The 14,641-nt window shown below is 36.0% G+C and overlaps 2 protein-coding genes across 2 annotated transcripts; one reads left to right on the plus strand and one right to left on the minus strand.

The window, feature by feature from the left end:
* Positions 1-394: 394 nt before the first annotated feature.
* On the minus strand, positions 395-4,101 carry LOC111987710 (uncharacterized). The gene is made up of 4 exons (XM_065772518.1): positions 2,297-4,101; positions 1,861-2,202; positions 1,144-1,755; positions 395-1,059 (listed from the first exon to the last, which is right to left on the minus strand). The coding sequence occupies exons 1-4, from the start codon at positions 4,088-4,090 to the stop codon at positions 661-663; spliced, it is 3,147 nt and encodes a 1,048-aa protein (XP_065628590.1). The 5' UTR covers positions 4,091-4,101; the 3' UTR covers positions 395-660.
* A 3,967-nt stretch (positions 4,102-8,068) lies between these two features.
* Positions 8,069-11,597, plus strand: LOC136061046 (ubiquinol oxidase 4, chloroplastic/chromoplastic-like). The gene is given in 8 exon segments (XM_065772519.1): positions 8,069-8,194; positions 8,709-8,824; positions 9,326-9,434; positions 9,847-9,915; positions 10,235-10,306; positions 10,388-10,435; positions 10,921-11,001; positions 11,004-11,597. Coding segments are annotated over 7 exon segments (630 nt in total). The 5' UTR covers positions 8,069-8,194; positions 8,709-8,713; the 3' UTR covers positions 11,144-11,597.
* The last annotated feature ends 3,044 nt before the right edge of the window (positions 11,598-14,641 follow it).

Consider the following 14,641-nt stretch of genomic DNA (forward strand, 5'->3'; position numbering starts at 1 on the left):
AAAAACCAAATTTGAACCAAACTTTTTGAGCTTGCTTGACAGATTGACAAAGGCACAGTTTGATAAAGGCACACCATCTGCTGCAATACAAATCTCTACATCAACACACAGCTGGAATACACATTTCTGCTGCAATACAAATTTTTGCAAATTTCTGTTGCAATCCAGATTTCTACAATACAAATTGCTGCTGCAAATTTCTGATGCAATACAAATTTTCTACAATACAAATTTTCTGCAATTCAATTGTCTGCAACACAAATTTCCTGCAATACAACTTTTCTGCAATACAAATAGTCAAAGTACAAAAGATGAGTCACAACTCACTTTATATCAAACCAATACAAACACTTCCAGCAACACTACACGGTCAGACTTGTGACTCAACACCAAATATCAGAACACAGCCACAGTTCTACAAATATCAGAACTAGAACACAAACAGTTGTACAAATATCATAACACAGTCATGGTTCTACAAATATCATAACACATTCACAATTCTACAAATATCATAACTAGAACACAGTCATAGTTCTACAAAACAAAGGGCAATGTTCCATGTTTAACCCTACCACCATAAATACACAAAACAGTTAAGTTATCAGTTTCTACAAAACACATGGCATTGTTCCATGCACAGATGAACTTGTGCTCTCTTCACTTCCTTGGACCATGCACAGATGATTGACTCCCACCATGTCTGATTGATTCCATGTATCTGGATGCGTTCTTAGAAGCCTTTAGAGTCTCTGATGTGACCACCCTTCTCTTCTTCTGCCTTGGCTTTGGGTTGCTGCTGCTGGAGTTATGTGTGGTGCTGCCTGACTGATGTGGTGCAGCTTCAGTGGAGGTGTGCTGCTGTGAGTGGATAAATGTGCTTCTGGTCCTGGCATGAGGTGTTACAGTTGGACTGGATTGGTGCATCATGGTCTGAGATGGTGCAAATTGAGTGGCTGAGCTTGTCTTGCCCTGAGATGGTGCAGTTGGAGTGGCTCGGCCATGCATGCTGGACTGAGGTGGTGCACTTGGAGTGGAGCTGAAGCTATGCATGTTGGCCTACAAACAAGAAATGCACGCAAATTATTAGATGTACTTGAAAGCAACTAATACAATTGCATTTCATACATGTCCATATATTACCTTACTAGATGCACTGGTTCTGTTTGTGGTGCCTGGCAGTGAGGAGTTCCCTCCAATCTCACCCTTGCAACTTCTTTTATTATGCCCTAACTTACCACAAGTCTTGCATTGCTTAGAGATGCCACCTCTCCTTGTTGGCTCATTAGGTTCCTTTGCCCTCTTCTTCTTAGGTCTGCCAGGTGGTCTTCTTTTGATGGGAGGCTGAACTGGGGCCACATCACTAGATCTCCACATATTTTGTCCATTGATTGGTGCTATGATTGGTTCATAGCAGGCCTTGTATGTAGAGACATGGTAACATGGGTGAACATACTGCTCAGCATCTTGTCTGTTGAAAAATATGCACGAGATAGCATGAGCACAGGGTATGCCACTTATGTCCCACTTCCTGCAACTGCAGTGTGCTGTGGCCAAGTCTACAGTGAAACTTTGCAGACCATTTTTTACTTCAAACTGGGTCTGCCCTGCCCAACAAGCTATCCACCTATTGGCTGCCAGTTTTTCCTTGTGCAACCTTTTCAGAACCTTGGCACAAATAGCTGACTCTACTCTCAGAATCTTCACTCTGTTTTCTTGAAACCTAGTCATGAGATATAGTCTGATGCACTCAAGCTGCAAGCACATACAATGAAACATTAGACATTAATTGCAAAACCTACTAAAAACAGTACGACATAATTAACCTAATTAATTGTAGGTGATCACAAAGACTCATACCATGCTAATTATAGGCTTAGACCTGAATTTAAGAATCCTACTGTTGAAACTCTCACACATGTTGTTTACTATAGTGTCGGTCAAGGCATCCTCACTAAACATGTGTTTGGCCCATTTTGTTGTTGAATGACCATCTAACCAACTGTGTGCACCAGCATCAATGCCCTTCAGCTCATCCATCACTCTGTCAAACTCTTCTTTATAACTTGTCTTGGCTGCCCTCCAAAACAGCTCTCTGAGTAGAACACCAGGATGGTTCTTCCTGAAGTTGTTGTAGAGGTGCCTGCAGCAAATCCTATGTTCATACTGTGGCCAGTTATCAATGAAAGTTTGCACCAACCCCTGTCACAAACAGTATGAAAATAAAATATGGCTTAGAGATAGATACAATGAGTAAATGAAGAAAAAACAACCAAGTAGAGAATAAAGTACACACCTTCTGCTGGTCTGACATAAACACCCATCTCTTATTCTGACCTATGTCTGCAAGTAACAAATTGATGAACCAAGTCCAAGAATCCTTGGTTTCAGCCTCTACCACTGCATATGCAAGTGGGAAATACTCCTCATTAGGATCTCTGCAGACTGCAGTAATCAATTGCCCCCCTGCCTTGGTCTTCAAATGGCAGGCATCCAAACCAATGAATGGCCTACATCCAGCCAAAAACCCCTTCTTGCAGCCCTCCAAACATATGTATAGCCTCTCAAAATAAGGCACCCCACACACCAAATCCATCTCAGCTGCTAAATCACCATCCTGGAAGGTATGTACCTTCATAAGTATAGTACTACCAGGACTAGCCCTCCTTAATTCCTCACAGTACTCCCACAACTGGTTGTACTGTTGTGTATAAACCCCATCTACATATTCTTGAGCCTTATCCCTAGCCCTACCTGCTTTTCCTACACTTATATTTACGGTGTACTTGTCATGGACAGCCTCTTGGATGTCCTTCAGCTTCATATTAGGTTGTCTTTTCACCTTCTTCATCAACTTCTTCCCAATGTATGATGAAGTACACCTAGGGTTCTTATAACTTCTACAGCAGGTGTGTTCCAATGTCAATGTCCTTAGTTGGTAGCTCCTCTCCCTTGGCACCTTTGCTAGATAGGCAACAAACTTGCACCCTTCTTGGCAGACAGCTCTTACCCTTTGCAGATCATTTTTAACAAATTTGATCCCCCATCCACCAGAAACTGCATAATCTGTTATAGCTTCCTTGAATTGCTTAGGTGTAGTAAACAACATATCTTTCTCAAAATAAAGTTGCTCAGCCTTAGCCACTGGCTTAAACACAGGGAACTTCCTCCCTTGCTCTTTTTTCGGTTCCCTTTCATCTCCCACATGTGTCCTGTTATCATCCTCAGACTGATCATCACTATCACACCCAAGCTCATCATTAGATGATGATTCAACAAGACTATGCAATTCCTCACTCTCATAATCAGAGTTCATTACACCAGCACCCATTTGCCCAGGTTCATTAACTTCAGCATCATCCTTACCATCCCAACTGTCACTACTATCTTCAACAAAGTCCCTAACACCATGGGTCAACTCTACATCATCTTCTAGGCCACTTCCCCCACCATCACTTCCCACACTATCGCTGCTATCATTTATATGAAAGACCTCAGGTGGGTGCTCAGGTTCTTTACCTACTCTCCTAGAACCCATTTGAGAAGCAGCCACCTCAGTAGGAACATTAGCATTAACCTCAACCTCATCCTCATTGTTAAAGGTTTGATCATTAGCATACATGTCATCATTCTCATAAAAACTATAAAACTCATCCCCATCATCATCATCATCATGTTCACTCTCATCATCATTGTCATAATAACCTGTAAAGTCTTGCTCCAATGCTAATGGCTGCACACCCTCACCAGCATCCTCTCCTTCATCAACTAATATAGGCTCATGTATTGGGTGCTCTACATACACATGAATATCTTGATGACCCCTCACTAAGTCTGTTAGAAACATGGCATCACTATCATCAACAATCAAATGGAAGTTTGCCCGTTCTTGGTCCACTCCAGGCATTTTATACCACAGCCTGCTAACAGATGTGTATCCAAAGTCCTTACATATACTTTCTATCTCAACCTTGGACCACCTGTCAGGGTCACAATTATCAACTATATCTACTGCACCTCCCACATATTTTCGGCCATTTTCAGTAAAATTGCCACCATGATGCACAAATAAACTAAATAGTCCATCCATTCTGCATGCAACATAACACCAAAACCAATCACACAATGCTAGCTACAGGACAAAATATATATTATTTAAACAATATATATATTATATTTAACAAAACAACACTCATACCTAATAAAAAATTTTCTATTCTGCATGCAGACAATACAACACTCATACCTAATAAAATTTTCTATTCTGCATGCAGACCATACAATCACAGCACTTAATCAAATATTTAAGTAAGAATACAACACTTACTTCAATAGTTTTGTCATACTAAAAGAAACAGAGAAAGTACTTTTGTCATACACGGGGAACACATGGACCACAATGTAAACCACAACCAAACACATGCAGACAAGGACCAACAAATAGTCAAAAAGCCAAAATATACAAAAACATTGTGGCCCTACTAGGAAAAAGTCACCAACCTTCTTGTAAAGCTATAAATAAGGACAGAGAGAAGAGAGAGAAGACCCTTTCACAAATACAGAAGTCTCCCAGCTTTCATTTTCTCCACTCCATGAATAGTGTGGGTATCAAGTGATAGAGATTGACGAAGTGGGGATTTTTCTTTAGGTTGTGTTCTTATGGCTGTTCGGCAGAGGCAGAGAGCTTCACTGGGGATTAAGTCTAATTTGGGAAAGGTCACTACCTGCGCGCCAGAGGTAGGCGAGGATCTTGAGATGGTTGATGATGATGGTGATGGTTAAAGAGAGAAGTGGGATTTTCTTTAGGTTGATGATGGTGGCTGTTGGTTGTGAGGCAGAGGAAGAGAGCTAGGGATTTCAGTCTGATTTGGGGAAGCTCATTACCTGCGCGCCAGAGGTAGGTGGTAAGTGCACTAAAAATGCTTCATGTGATTTATCACGTGAGCTTGAATCTGATTTCTTCCTTATTTTATTCACCAGGGTTAAAAAATAATAATATTTTATAGCTCCCGTCTGTTCCCCCGTTAATTGGTGACGGAATGGGGCTTGAAGGACTAAAATAAAAAGCGTAAATTGGTTTTAGGGACTAAATGTGGAAAAAATAAAATTTAGGGACTAAAATGGAAAAACTTCAAAATGTAGGGACTAAAAGTGCATTTACGCCTTCATTTTTTGTAGTTCATGTAATTGTTTTTTTTTTTTTTAACTTCGTTAGTCACAATTCTGCATTGTGTGCTATTCGAAAGTTTGAGTTAAATAGTCAATATTAGCTTGGGTTAAGAAACCCAAGACCTAATCAAGGGTGCCCAAGAGCTTCCTTAGTCTCTTTACTATTAGGTGCACCAAGTGTTTTCATGTCCATTTATTTCGATTTTTCTAGGGATCACCATTTTCATTCTTTAGATTGTATTATGAGCTTTCATTATTGTTTTAATCATTTCTAGGTGTGGATTTTGAGATTAAGTTGCTCACAATTGGTGGGAGAAGATTGAAGCTTACAATTTGGGACACGGGCAATTGCTGGAATTATTTTGAATTTTAGTTTCATTATAATCTTCGATTAATGATTCTTTTGGAAGTGATTGTTTATGGTAACATGTAATCTTTCTCTTCCTTCAAGTTAGTCACTTCTTTTGATGCATGAATAGATTGTAGAGCTATTAACAATTGATGAAAGATACGTATATATGATGTTTAGTTAGGTGAACTTTTGGGTTTTAATAGAAATGTTTAACCTTTGGATGTTGAAAAATCAAGAAGGTAAAATGTTCTGTAAATTTAAATTTTGTGAAACTGATCAATGGCAATTTGAAGTGTTAAAGAGACAAAAGTATTGACTTTGGCTTGAACCTTACTCAAAAGAAACTCAAGGACAATGTATTAGACAAGTCCATAAGGGAAGATTGTTATTTGATGGCATCTCCACTAAAAATTGTGAATTGCAACACACTTCTGATCCCAATACACAATTCATATATTGAAACAAATGGTTGGAGTTGTTTTGCATAACAAAGAGTTCCATAACACAAATTTTAGATTGCAGTGCACTAGAGAGTCCACATATGAATGAAGTTTTAATAAAAGTAATCTTGCATTTATCATAGACCTATAGATAAAGGCAATTTTTCATGTTACGATTGCCTCTTGCCCCCATTAGCTTTCTTTGAAGTGTAATCTAATATAACCCAAAGCAATTGAAGTCTATTTAGCAATTTATTTTTTTTTCCTTATGTGCAGCTTTCTGGGGGTTTGGGTGGGTCATGAGTATTTATATTAATGGGTAATTGAGTAGTAATTGTCAATTTAGGAGCTGTGTAAATCAAGGCAATGGTAGCTTACAGGGCTATGGAGATTGGCAGCGAGATAGGGATTGGCAATGCTATTGTGGAGGAAGATTCGGAAATTATTGTGAAGGCATTGAGGAATAGGGATAATGGGTTAATTTCTTATGGTCCTTTGATCAATGATGTCTCTTTATTTTCAGATTTTTTTTCAAAATTTTCATACTCTCACGTATGGAGAGATGGCAACAAAGTTGTTCATAGTTTAGCTAGGCTAGCTTTGATCACATCCAAGTGTATTGTGTGGATGGAGGATGTTCCACCTTGCACCTTAACTTTTGTTCAGCTGATTTGGTCACCCTTTAATTTTATATAATGGATGTCTTCTTCCTCTATAAAAAAAATTTAAAAAAAATCACCCTATATACTTATCTTTGTTTGGCTAAGATAGGTGACAACCATATGGTTTATATAAATTATATAAAGTGACATAGCTAATTTGGTATACGTTTAGCAGGTGGCATAGCCAACTTTGTAAAATTATTGTCTTAATACTAAAATACTTTTTAAAATAATGTATTTCTCTTGAAGGAATGTCATTATCTTATAACTAAAAGACTTCTAAAAAAAATTTACTTCTAAAAAAAATGCAAAGAAGTTTAGGCACTGCCAAAATTCTTACAAAAAAAATAATTTTGAAGAATTAACACAAAGAAAAATAATAAATAAGTGTTGTTATATCTTACTAATAGAATTTTATCATGATTTTTAGCTAATCCAATGACTTAAGGAATTTTACATATTTTGACAAAAATAAAATGTAAAATAACCCATAGCACCACCACAATTGACAAATTCTCATGCACAAGCATGGGTTACATACTAATTGTTGAATATTAGCTCTGATACCATGTTGAATATTAGCTCTGATACCATGTTAAATGGAGAATATTATCAAACGCAATGTGTTATACCATGTTGTGTATGCTAGAGTGGATGCGGAAGATGAAGCATAGAATAGGAACATCAAGAACACGAAGGTTACGTGGTTCAGCCTTGACGGCCTACATCCACGGAGGAATCCCTTAAGGGCTACATCTTTATTGTGTAGGAGTGTAGTACAATAACCTTGTGTTACAATGAACCCTAACATGAGTATATATAGGCGACTAAACCCTAGACTACTAGTACAAGTAGGACTAGGCTTGGGCCTATTACATTGGGCTAATATATGTCTAATATATATCTCTAACATGGACCACATTAAAATTGGATTCATTAGTTGAATTCAGATTATCAATGTGTTTCCGTGTATATTATGGTAAAACAAAATGCAAAGAGTCTTTTTTTTTCCTTTTTTCCCATCTACATGGTATTAGTTCCAAATTAGAGCTGCTTAACACATTTTTATATATGGCAAGCAATAAATTATTCATGTTTATAGAGATGAATCTTAGATATTTAAATTTACGATGTTAGTCTCATGTTTAATCTGATAAAACTCTGTTGCTGATACCCTTAATCCCATAATTCTTATTGATTATGATAATATGATTCCAGCATATGATGTGTAGATGTAGAAAATATTGTAACTTACAGGGTAGAATATCAGTATCCTTAATCATATAATTTATTCCTATTATATCAGTGCTGCCCCTACCATGACTCTATATTAAGACACATGAGAACTGAGGAGTTCTCGTAATTACTATTTTGTGCTTGTTATGCTGCACAAGAACTCTTCAGCAGCTAAGGAGCCTCTGTCTATAGCAGAAGTTCATACCCTTTGATAATAATTTAACTCTATCAATCATTCCAGGACTCAGTGATAAAGATACTCGATACCTTGTACCATGATCGAGACTATCCAAGGTTCTTTGTATTGGAAACTATTGCAAGAGTTCCTTATTTTGGTGAGTGCTAAAGTGTTTTCTACTCTCTGTCTTGTTGAATCCTTTATTGGGGATTTTGTAGCCAATGCTAGAAACTGTTTTGCGAGCTTGAATGAACGTTCTTAAATTTGTAAGAACAAATGTTGTAGATACCTTCTGAACTTGGCAAACATGTGTGGTCTTAGCAATTTGCAATGATGAGAAAAGTTAACTATTCTTGTGTACATCTATTATAACTTGATCATGCTCTAGAAACATGATTCATTTGGCATATATATTATCAGTTTGTGAATAAGGAGGTTCCAATGAAAGGTATGCTTAACTTATTACACACACACACACAGAAACGTGCAGCAATTATGCATTGTATCCATTTATGGGAACATAGAAAATTTCATCAGAACTTGTTGATTTAATCTTTGTTTTCAGTAAGTCACTAAAAATAGACTTTCTTATGCAGCCATATTTGAACACTGTAGACCACTTTGAATCCTATCTCTGAATTCTGTTTTGTGATTAAATATTTCAATGGCAGCCTTTATGTCTGTTCTACACATGTATGAGAGTTTTGGTTGGTGGAGAAGAGCAGATTACATAAAAGTGCATTTTGCCGAGAGTTGGAACGAGATGCATCACTTGCTCATTATGGAAGTAATATTCTTTCTTCAAAAGTCCTTTCTCATTGTTATAATTGATATAGCACCATATTTGTTCTTCAGTAAGAAAAGTCGCTGTTATAAGGTTCCACCATTATTTAGATTCTGTTTGGTTTTCCCTGAAAATACCATATCTTGCCCTCATTTATGATATGGTTCATTAAACTTTCCAAACTGAAAGATTAAGAAACTTTAAATTTATGACCTAAAGACTGATGAGAAAACTTAACCAATTGTGAAGAATATTTATCAGAAGTGATGGAGGCTCTTAGCTCCCCATCCTGCAGGGGGCGGGGACTGCAGGTTAGCTTGACACTGCTCTTCTAAAACGTGCACACACACACAAAATAAAGATTTTCTTGTAGAATTCTTGTAACTTCATTTATTTCCACTGGGCCAACCATTTTGCAGATATAGTCACCTAAAAGATATGAAATCTTGAAATATTACTTGTGCAATTTGCTTGATAATTGAGGTTACATACTTGTGATTGCAGGAGTTGGGGGGAAATGCTTGGTGGATTGACCGGTTTCTTGCTCAACATATTGCAGTTGCTTACTACTTTATGACAGCCTTAATGTATGTTATAAGCCCAAGAATGGCATGTAAGTACTCGTATCTTGGTTTTACTGTATAATAATTTCGCACCTTCTTTATCCCCAGAATCCTGCTGGTTTCACTTTTCTGAATGGTTATAAGACTTCTTGTTGTATTTCAATTTTCAAACAAACTGAGACCATAAATTGATTTTTCAATTCAACTTGAAAGCAAGCAAAATGACTCTAAATATAATACTGCTATCTCTTGGAGCTCATAAAAACTTAAATTCTGTTGGTAGTCACTGTTATGGATTGTTCCTAGGAAATGAATTTGTCTTGTAATTTTCAACTTTATTATTTTTACTAATAAATAAGAAAAAAAAAAAACTTTATTTTTCAATTTCTACTTTTCTACAGGGTCGCTACATGTTATTATTCATCTGAAATGCTGATTTTTGTATACTTGTCACTAGTGCAGATCACTTTTCTGAATGTGTAGAGGGCCATGCATTTGAAACTTACGACAAATTTATCAAGGCCCAAGGAGGTGTGTTGAGAGTTTTAATGTTAATAAATATTAATCTTGCTTGGTTGCACTTGCACACATAACTATTATAGATTCAAAAGTCAATTTCAATAGCATCAGATTATAATTGTTTTGGTACATACAGACCATATGTTGTGTGATGCCTAATCACCTTGTACTATCACTCAGCCCCCATTTGACTCAGGATTCCTTGAGTTCTCCAGGTCTCGCACTAAGACTACTCAAGAAGCCACTGGGTCCTATTAGAATGACAGTAACTCGTACTTCCAAATGTGACTCAATCATTCTTATGGTGTCTGTTCTTTTTGTTTCTTTGTAGAGGAGTTGAAAAAATTACCTGCACCTGAGGTTGCTGTAAAATACTACACCGGAGGTGACTTATACTTGTTTGGTAAGTTTTCATCTTACAAGCTTTTGTTCCATCTTCTAAGATACTACCTAGGTTATGACATTTCCTCCATATTCTATGCAGATGAATTTCAAACGGCAAGAACTCCCAATTCTCGAAGGCCTAAAATAGGTAATGTCATTAGCTTTGATGTTTTTCAATATGACTCATTTACCTGCTCCACTATGTCTTTTGGTACCACAAAATGAGTAGCTCAAATTTCATTGCCTTGCTGACTTTTTGAAAGTAATAGTGCTTTCATTTATGTACCCTTGGTTCCAGTTATACCCCTGTGCCAATTGATTAGAGACAGCTTTGTATTCCAGCGGCTGGGTTGCTTCTCTGGGAAAAAAGATTGGCTTGTTAGGCAGACCATGATGGAAGGCCAAACATTTTTTTTTATATTATAAATTCATTGAAGAAGTTCTATTTGCTCAATATATTTCACTCTTTCCTTTTTTGTTTATGGAGCAATTACTTAGAAGTACATTTTGTGCAACAACCCTTCTAATCTAATAGAAAAGGATCCCATGATCATGAACCGATCTTCCCTAGGAAAAAGAATAACAGTCAAAAGATTTATTTTGCTTCTGTTAATTTTCATTCCTTTTCTTCAGAGAATTTGTACGACGTGTTTTTGAACATCAGAGATGATGAAGCTGAACATTGTAAGACGATGAAAGCCTGTCAGACTCGTGGAACCTTCGGTCTCCTCATTCGTATCCAGAGGATGCCTCTGAAGATGGCTCTCAAAATGTCCTTCATGAAGCAGATTGTGAAGGTATTGTAGACTGCATAAAGAAATCTGTCACATCACCTCCAGCAAATCAAGACATATGACAGGCATGGAAAATTAGCTTACAATCCATGGATAGGGATACAATAGTATAGACAATCAATAGAGATCCAATAGATGTCTTGGCTCTTCAATGAAAGGTTGTTCTACTTTTATTATTATATTTTACCCACGTTATATAGAGCTGAGGAAGAAATTCATGCTATGGTTCATCACAATCTGTGACACATTCTTTTGATTCTCTCATAAATTCATCTCCATTCCAAGAATGCTTCCTAGATGACACAGCCTGATGAGGAAGCTTATCAATGTAAAATTAAACCGACACCTTTTTTTTTTTTGGCTAAATGTATTAACTCAGAACAGAACAAAAGAATTACAAAGAGAGTTTTACGCTTATGGAGTTCACCTTTATATAAGAGGGATGTAACCATTACATCAAGTTATAAATCCTTGTTTAATTTTACATTGAAACAATAACAAGTTGATTATTTTCCTTGTTCAGGTGGTAAGCATTCATTGCTACATTTTGCTGCAAAAAGTGTGTTCCGAACTTTGAACTAACCAACTAAATAAAATCTCGTGAGAAGGCCAATTTTCTGTCATTATATTTGAGCTTAAAAGCGAAATTAAATTAGGAACATGCTCACATAAAATAAATAAATTAATTAAGAACACGTTGCATCAGTACCCTTTAAAAAAGTGTGGAACCCTTAAGAGCATTTGCATTCAGGAATCTTATCTCATCCTATTTTACCATTCTAAAAAACTATTTTATCAACTATACCATATCATTTTGCAATACTCCTAGCATTTCAACTTTTATTTTCCTATTTTATTCATTAAAATAATATATCTACACAACAAAAAAATATATATATATATATATATTTGTTTTTTCCCAAATTTCTCCTCCACCTTTCCTTAACCTCTATCACCGCGCCTCCACTGTCCAGTCACCACCACCGCGCCTCCACCATGCCCACCACGCCACCACTGCCCACCAAAATCCCAATGGAACAAAAACCCATATTAAAAAAAAAAAAAAAAAAAAACTAGAACCCAGAACCCAGAAGAACCAAAGTCCAACCATGCGGAATCCAAAATCCAACCAAAGTCCAACCGATTGGATTTACCCCATCAGAAATCCATAACAAAACCCATCAGAATCCACCCCCATCTCCCCACGCACGACCTCGCTATGACCCATGCCGATCTCCACCAAACCCATCACCAATTTGAGTAACATAGAACCCAACAACATTGTACCCAAACACTAGCGATCTTTGACGACCAACAAAACCCAACAACACTGGACTTGAGAGAACCATAACCCATAACCCACTTCAGCCATACCCACCTCTTCCTTTAAGCACCGGTCATAGCCAAAAAATGAAAAAAAAAAAAAAAAAAAAAAAAAAAAAAAAAAAAAAAAAAAACCCACAAACCGCCGATCCATTGCCGATCCACAGGCATGGAGGCCCAACCACCGGCACAAAGAGAGAGGGTGAGAGTTGAGAGCAATTCACAAAGAGAGAGGGAGACGAAATGTGAGGAAAGAGAGAGAGAGTTGAGAAGTCTGACATAGAGGAGAGAGAAAGAATAAATCAGATTAAAAAAACATATCCAATAGTCTACAGTGCCATTCTACATGTAGAATGCACTGTAGCAAGATTGTAAAAAAATTTACAATTCTGAGCATTTGTAATTCCAAATGTGGGTGGTTTTTGAGGAGAAAATGCAAAATAAACCTTACATATGGCATTTAGCATTCCAGATGTGAACCTCTTAAAAATTAGAGTTAACTTTTTATGATTGCGCATAACTTTTCATAATGCGGCTATGGTTCTTTCATACTGTCAATCAGTACCACAAAATTTAGCCTTTTATTATTAATATTAATTATTAATGGGTGTATTAAATAGAATAGCTATAAAACTAAATAGTATCAGGATACCACAGCTGCATTGAAAAAAGTATTTGATTTTATTTTTTAATAATTCTGATATTTAATCCTGGATATTTACTTTGAAAATAGTAAAAAGTGGCTTAATCATTACTTTGTAGCATGTCAATCATGTAATTTCACTTTTAAACTACTTTGAGGAATTCAAATGAAACAAGCCTGGTATTGCACAAAAAAAAAGAGAGCGCGGGGGGGTGGTGGGAGGGGTAGCCAAAATCAACGAGTGGTGGAGAGCATTGCCAGGCCTGAAAAAGCTATTATATTTACTTATATAGGCCAGACGCATTTGAGGTAAAAAAGATAGAACTATTTTTAAGAAAAGTTAAAAACCGTATACAATACAACCACTATCCATTTCATGGGAGGATTGGGAGTATAGCCCAGATGTCGATCTCAAAATATAGCCTCCAATTTAACAAAGCCAATACCACAAAAAAATATCAAAAAAACAAACAAAACCTGACACAGTATCTGACTTATAATCTAATATTGTTTGATTTTTCTCCTCTTTTCTTTGGTGACTTTTTAAATGATTTCTTGTATTTATAAATAAATGGTTAATAACTAGTGCTTTTTTAAATCAAAACCCTCTTATGAGGAGGGCTTTTCATTATTAAAGATTATTTACATTGACCTATGTTTTGTATAAAAAATAAATTTGAATAAAAGTATAGGTTGTATTTAGAAAAAAGAGATTTTAAAAATTATACATTTGTAAAGATAAAAATAAGTTGGCATGTTAAGCTAAAATAAATAGACCTAAACATATACTTACAAAAATAATATAAATTTTTGTATTTTTACTTTATGTACATCCTTTAACAACTAAAAACCTTTCCATCTTAAGTAGAATTTTAACCTTTTTTTTTATAATTAAAATTTCAAAAGGATTATTCAATAAATCCCTAATAAATAAATATAATATAATGAATATGTTATTTTTCAAATGGTCTCAAATATTATATAATATATGTGTGATGTGCACAATGTGCTTGTCAAATGTAATTTTTACCCCCCTCAAGTAGATCCTGCTACACCACTGCGCAAAATACATCATTTCTTGGCTGTAAGTCCATAAAATTGTTACCTTCCCTGAGAGAATATTCTAATTACACGTGTGAATTTTATCCAGTTACCTGCAATCCTTTCTTGGCTAGTAATTCTCGTACAATTGTTCTTCTCCATGAGAGAATGTACTAGGTTACATGTGTTGAATTTATTCATTAGTTATTGTAATTAGAGATGATAACACATAAATGTAAGAATTTGATAGTTTGAGAGCATCCATGATCAAATGAATACTTCATGACAATGCACACTTAACTCACCTTACAAGTTTAGGGATCCAAGCCTAGTGGAATTTCAATTTTCTCTTATGGCCATAATTTGGCTACACAATACTAGATGTTATTCATATGCTAAATTTTTTTTTTTCAAATTCTTTGTATCAAAATTTTTTTTTGGGTTACTTTTTTTTAATCAATTTTCAAATCTGAGAAAGCCAAAAATGAATTTAGAGAAAATTTTTCCCAAGCTCTTAGGAGGGGCCATTAAGTAAATTTAAAGGCTCATTTAT

Source organism: Quercus suber, unplaced genomic scaffold (assembly GCF_002906115.3).
Source record: "Quercus suber isolate HL8 unplaced genomic scaffold, Cork oak 2.0 scaffold_60, whole genome shotgun sequence".
Taxonomy (NCBI): domain Eukaryota; kingdom Viridiplantae; phylum Streptophyta; class Magnoliopsida; order Fagales; family Fagaceae; genus Quercus; species Quercus suber.

What these genes read in the sequence shown, in the direction of transcription:
- LOC111987710 (XM_065772518.1), bottom strand. Translation starts at nt 4,090, where the DNA reads ATGGATGGACTATTTAGTTTATTTGTGCATCATGGTGGCAATTTTACT. An exon ending in TTATGTCAGACCAGCAGAAG is followed by an intron (nt 2,203 to 2,296) that starts GTGTGTACTTTA and finishes TGTTTGTGACAG; the next exon opens with GGGTTGGTGCAAACTTTCAT. An exon ending in CTAAGCCTATAATTAGCATG is followed by an intron (nt 1,756 to 1,860) that starts GTATGAGTCTTT and finishes ATGTGCTTGCAG; the next exon opens with CTTGAGTGCATCAGACTATA.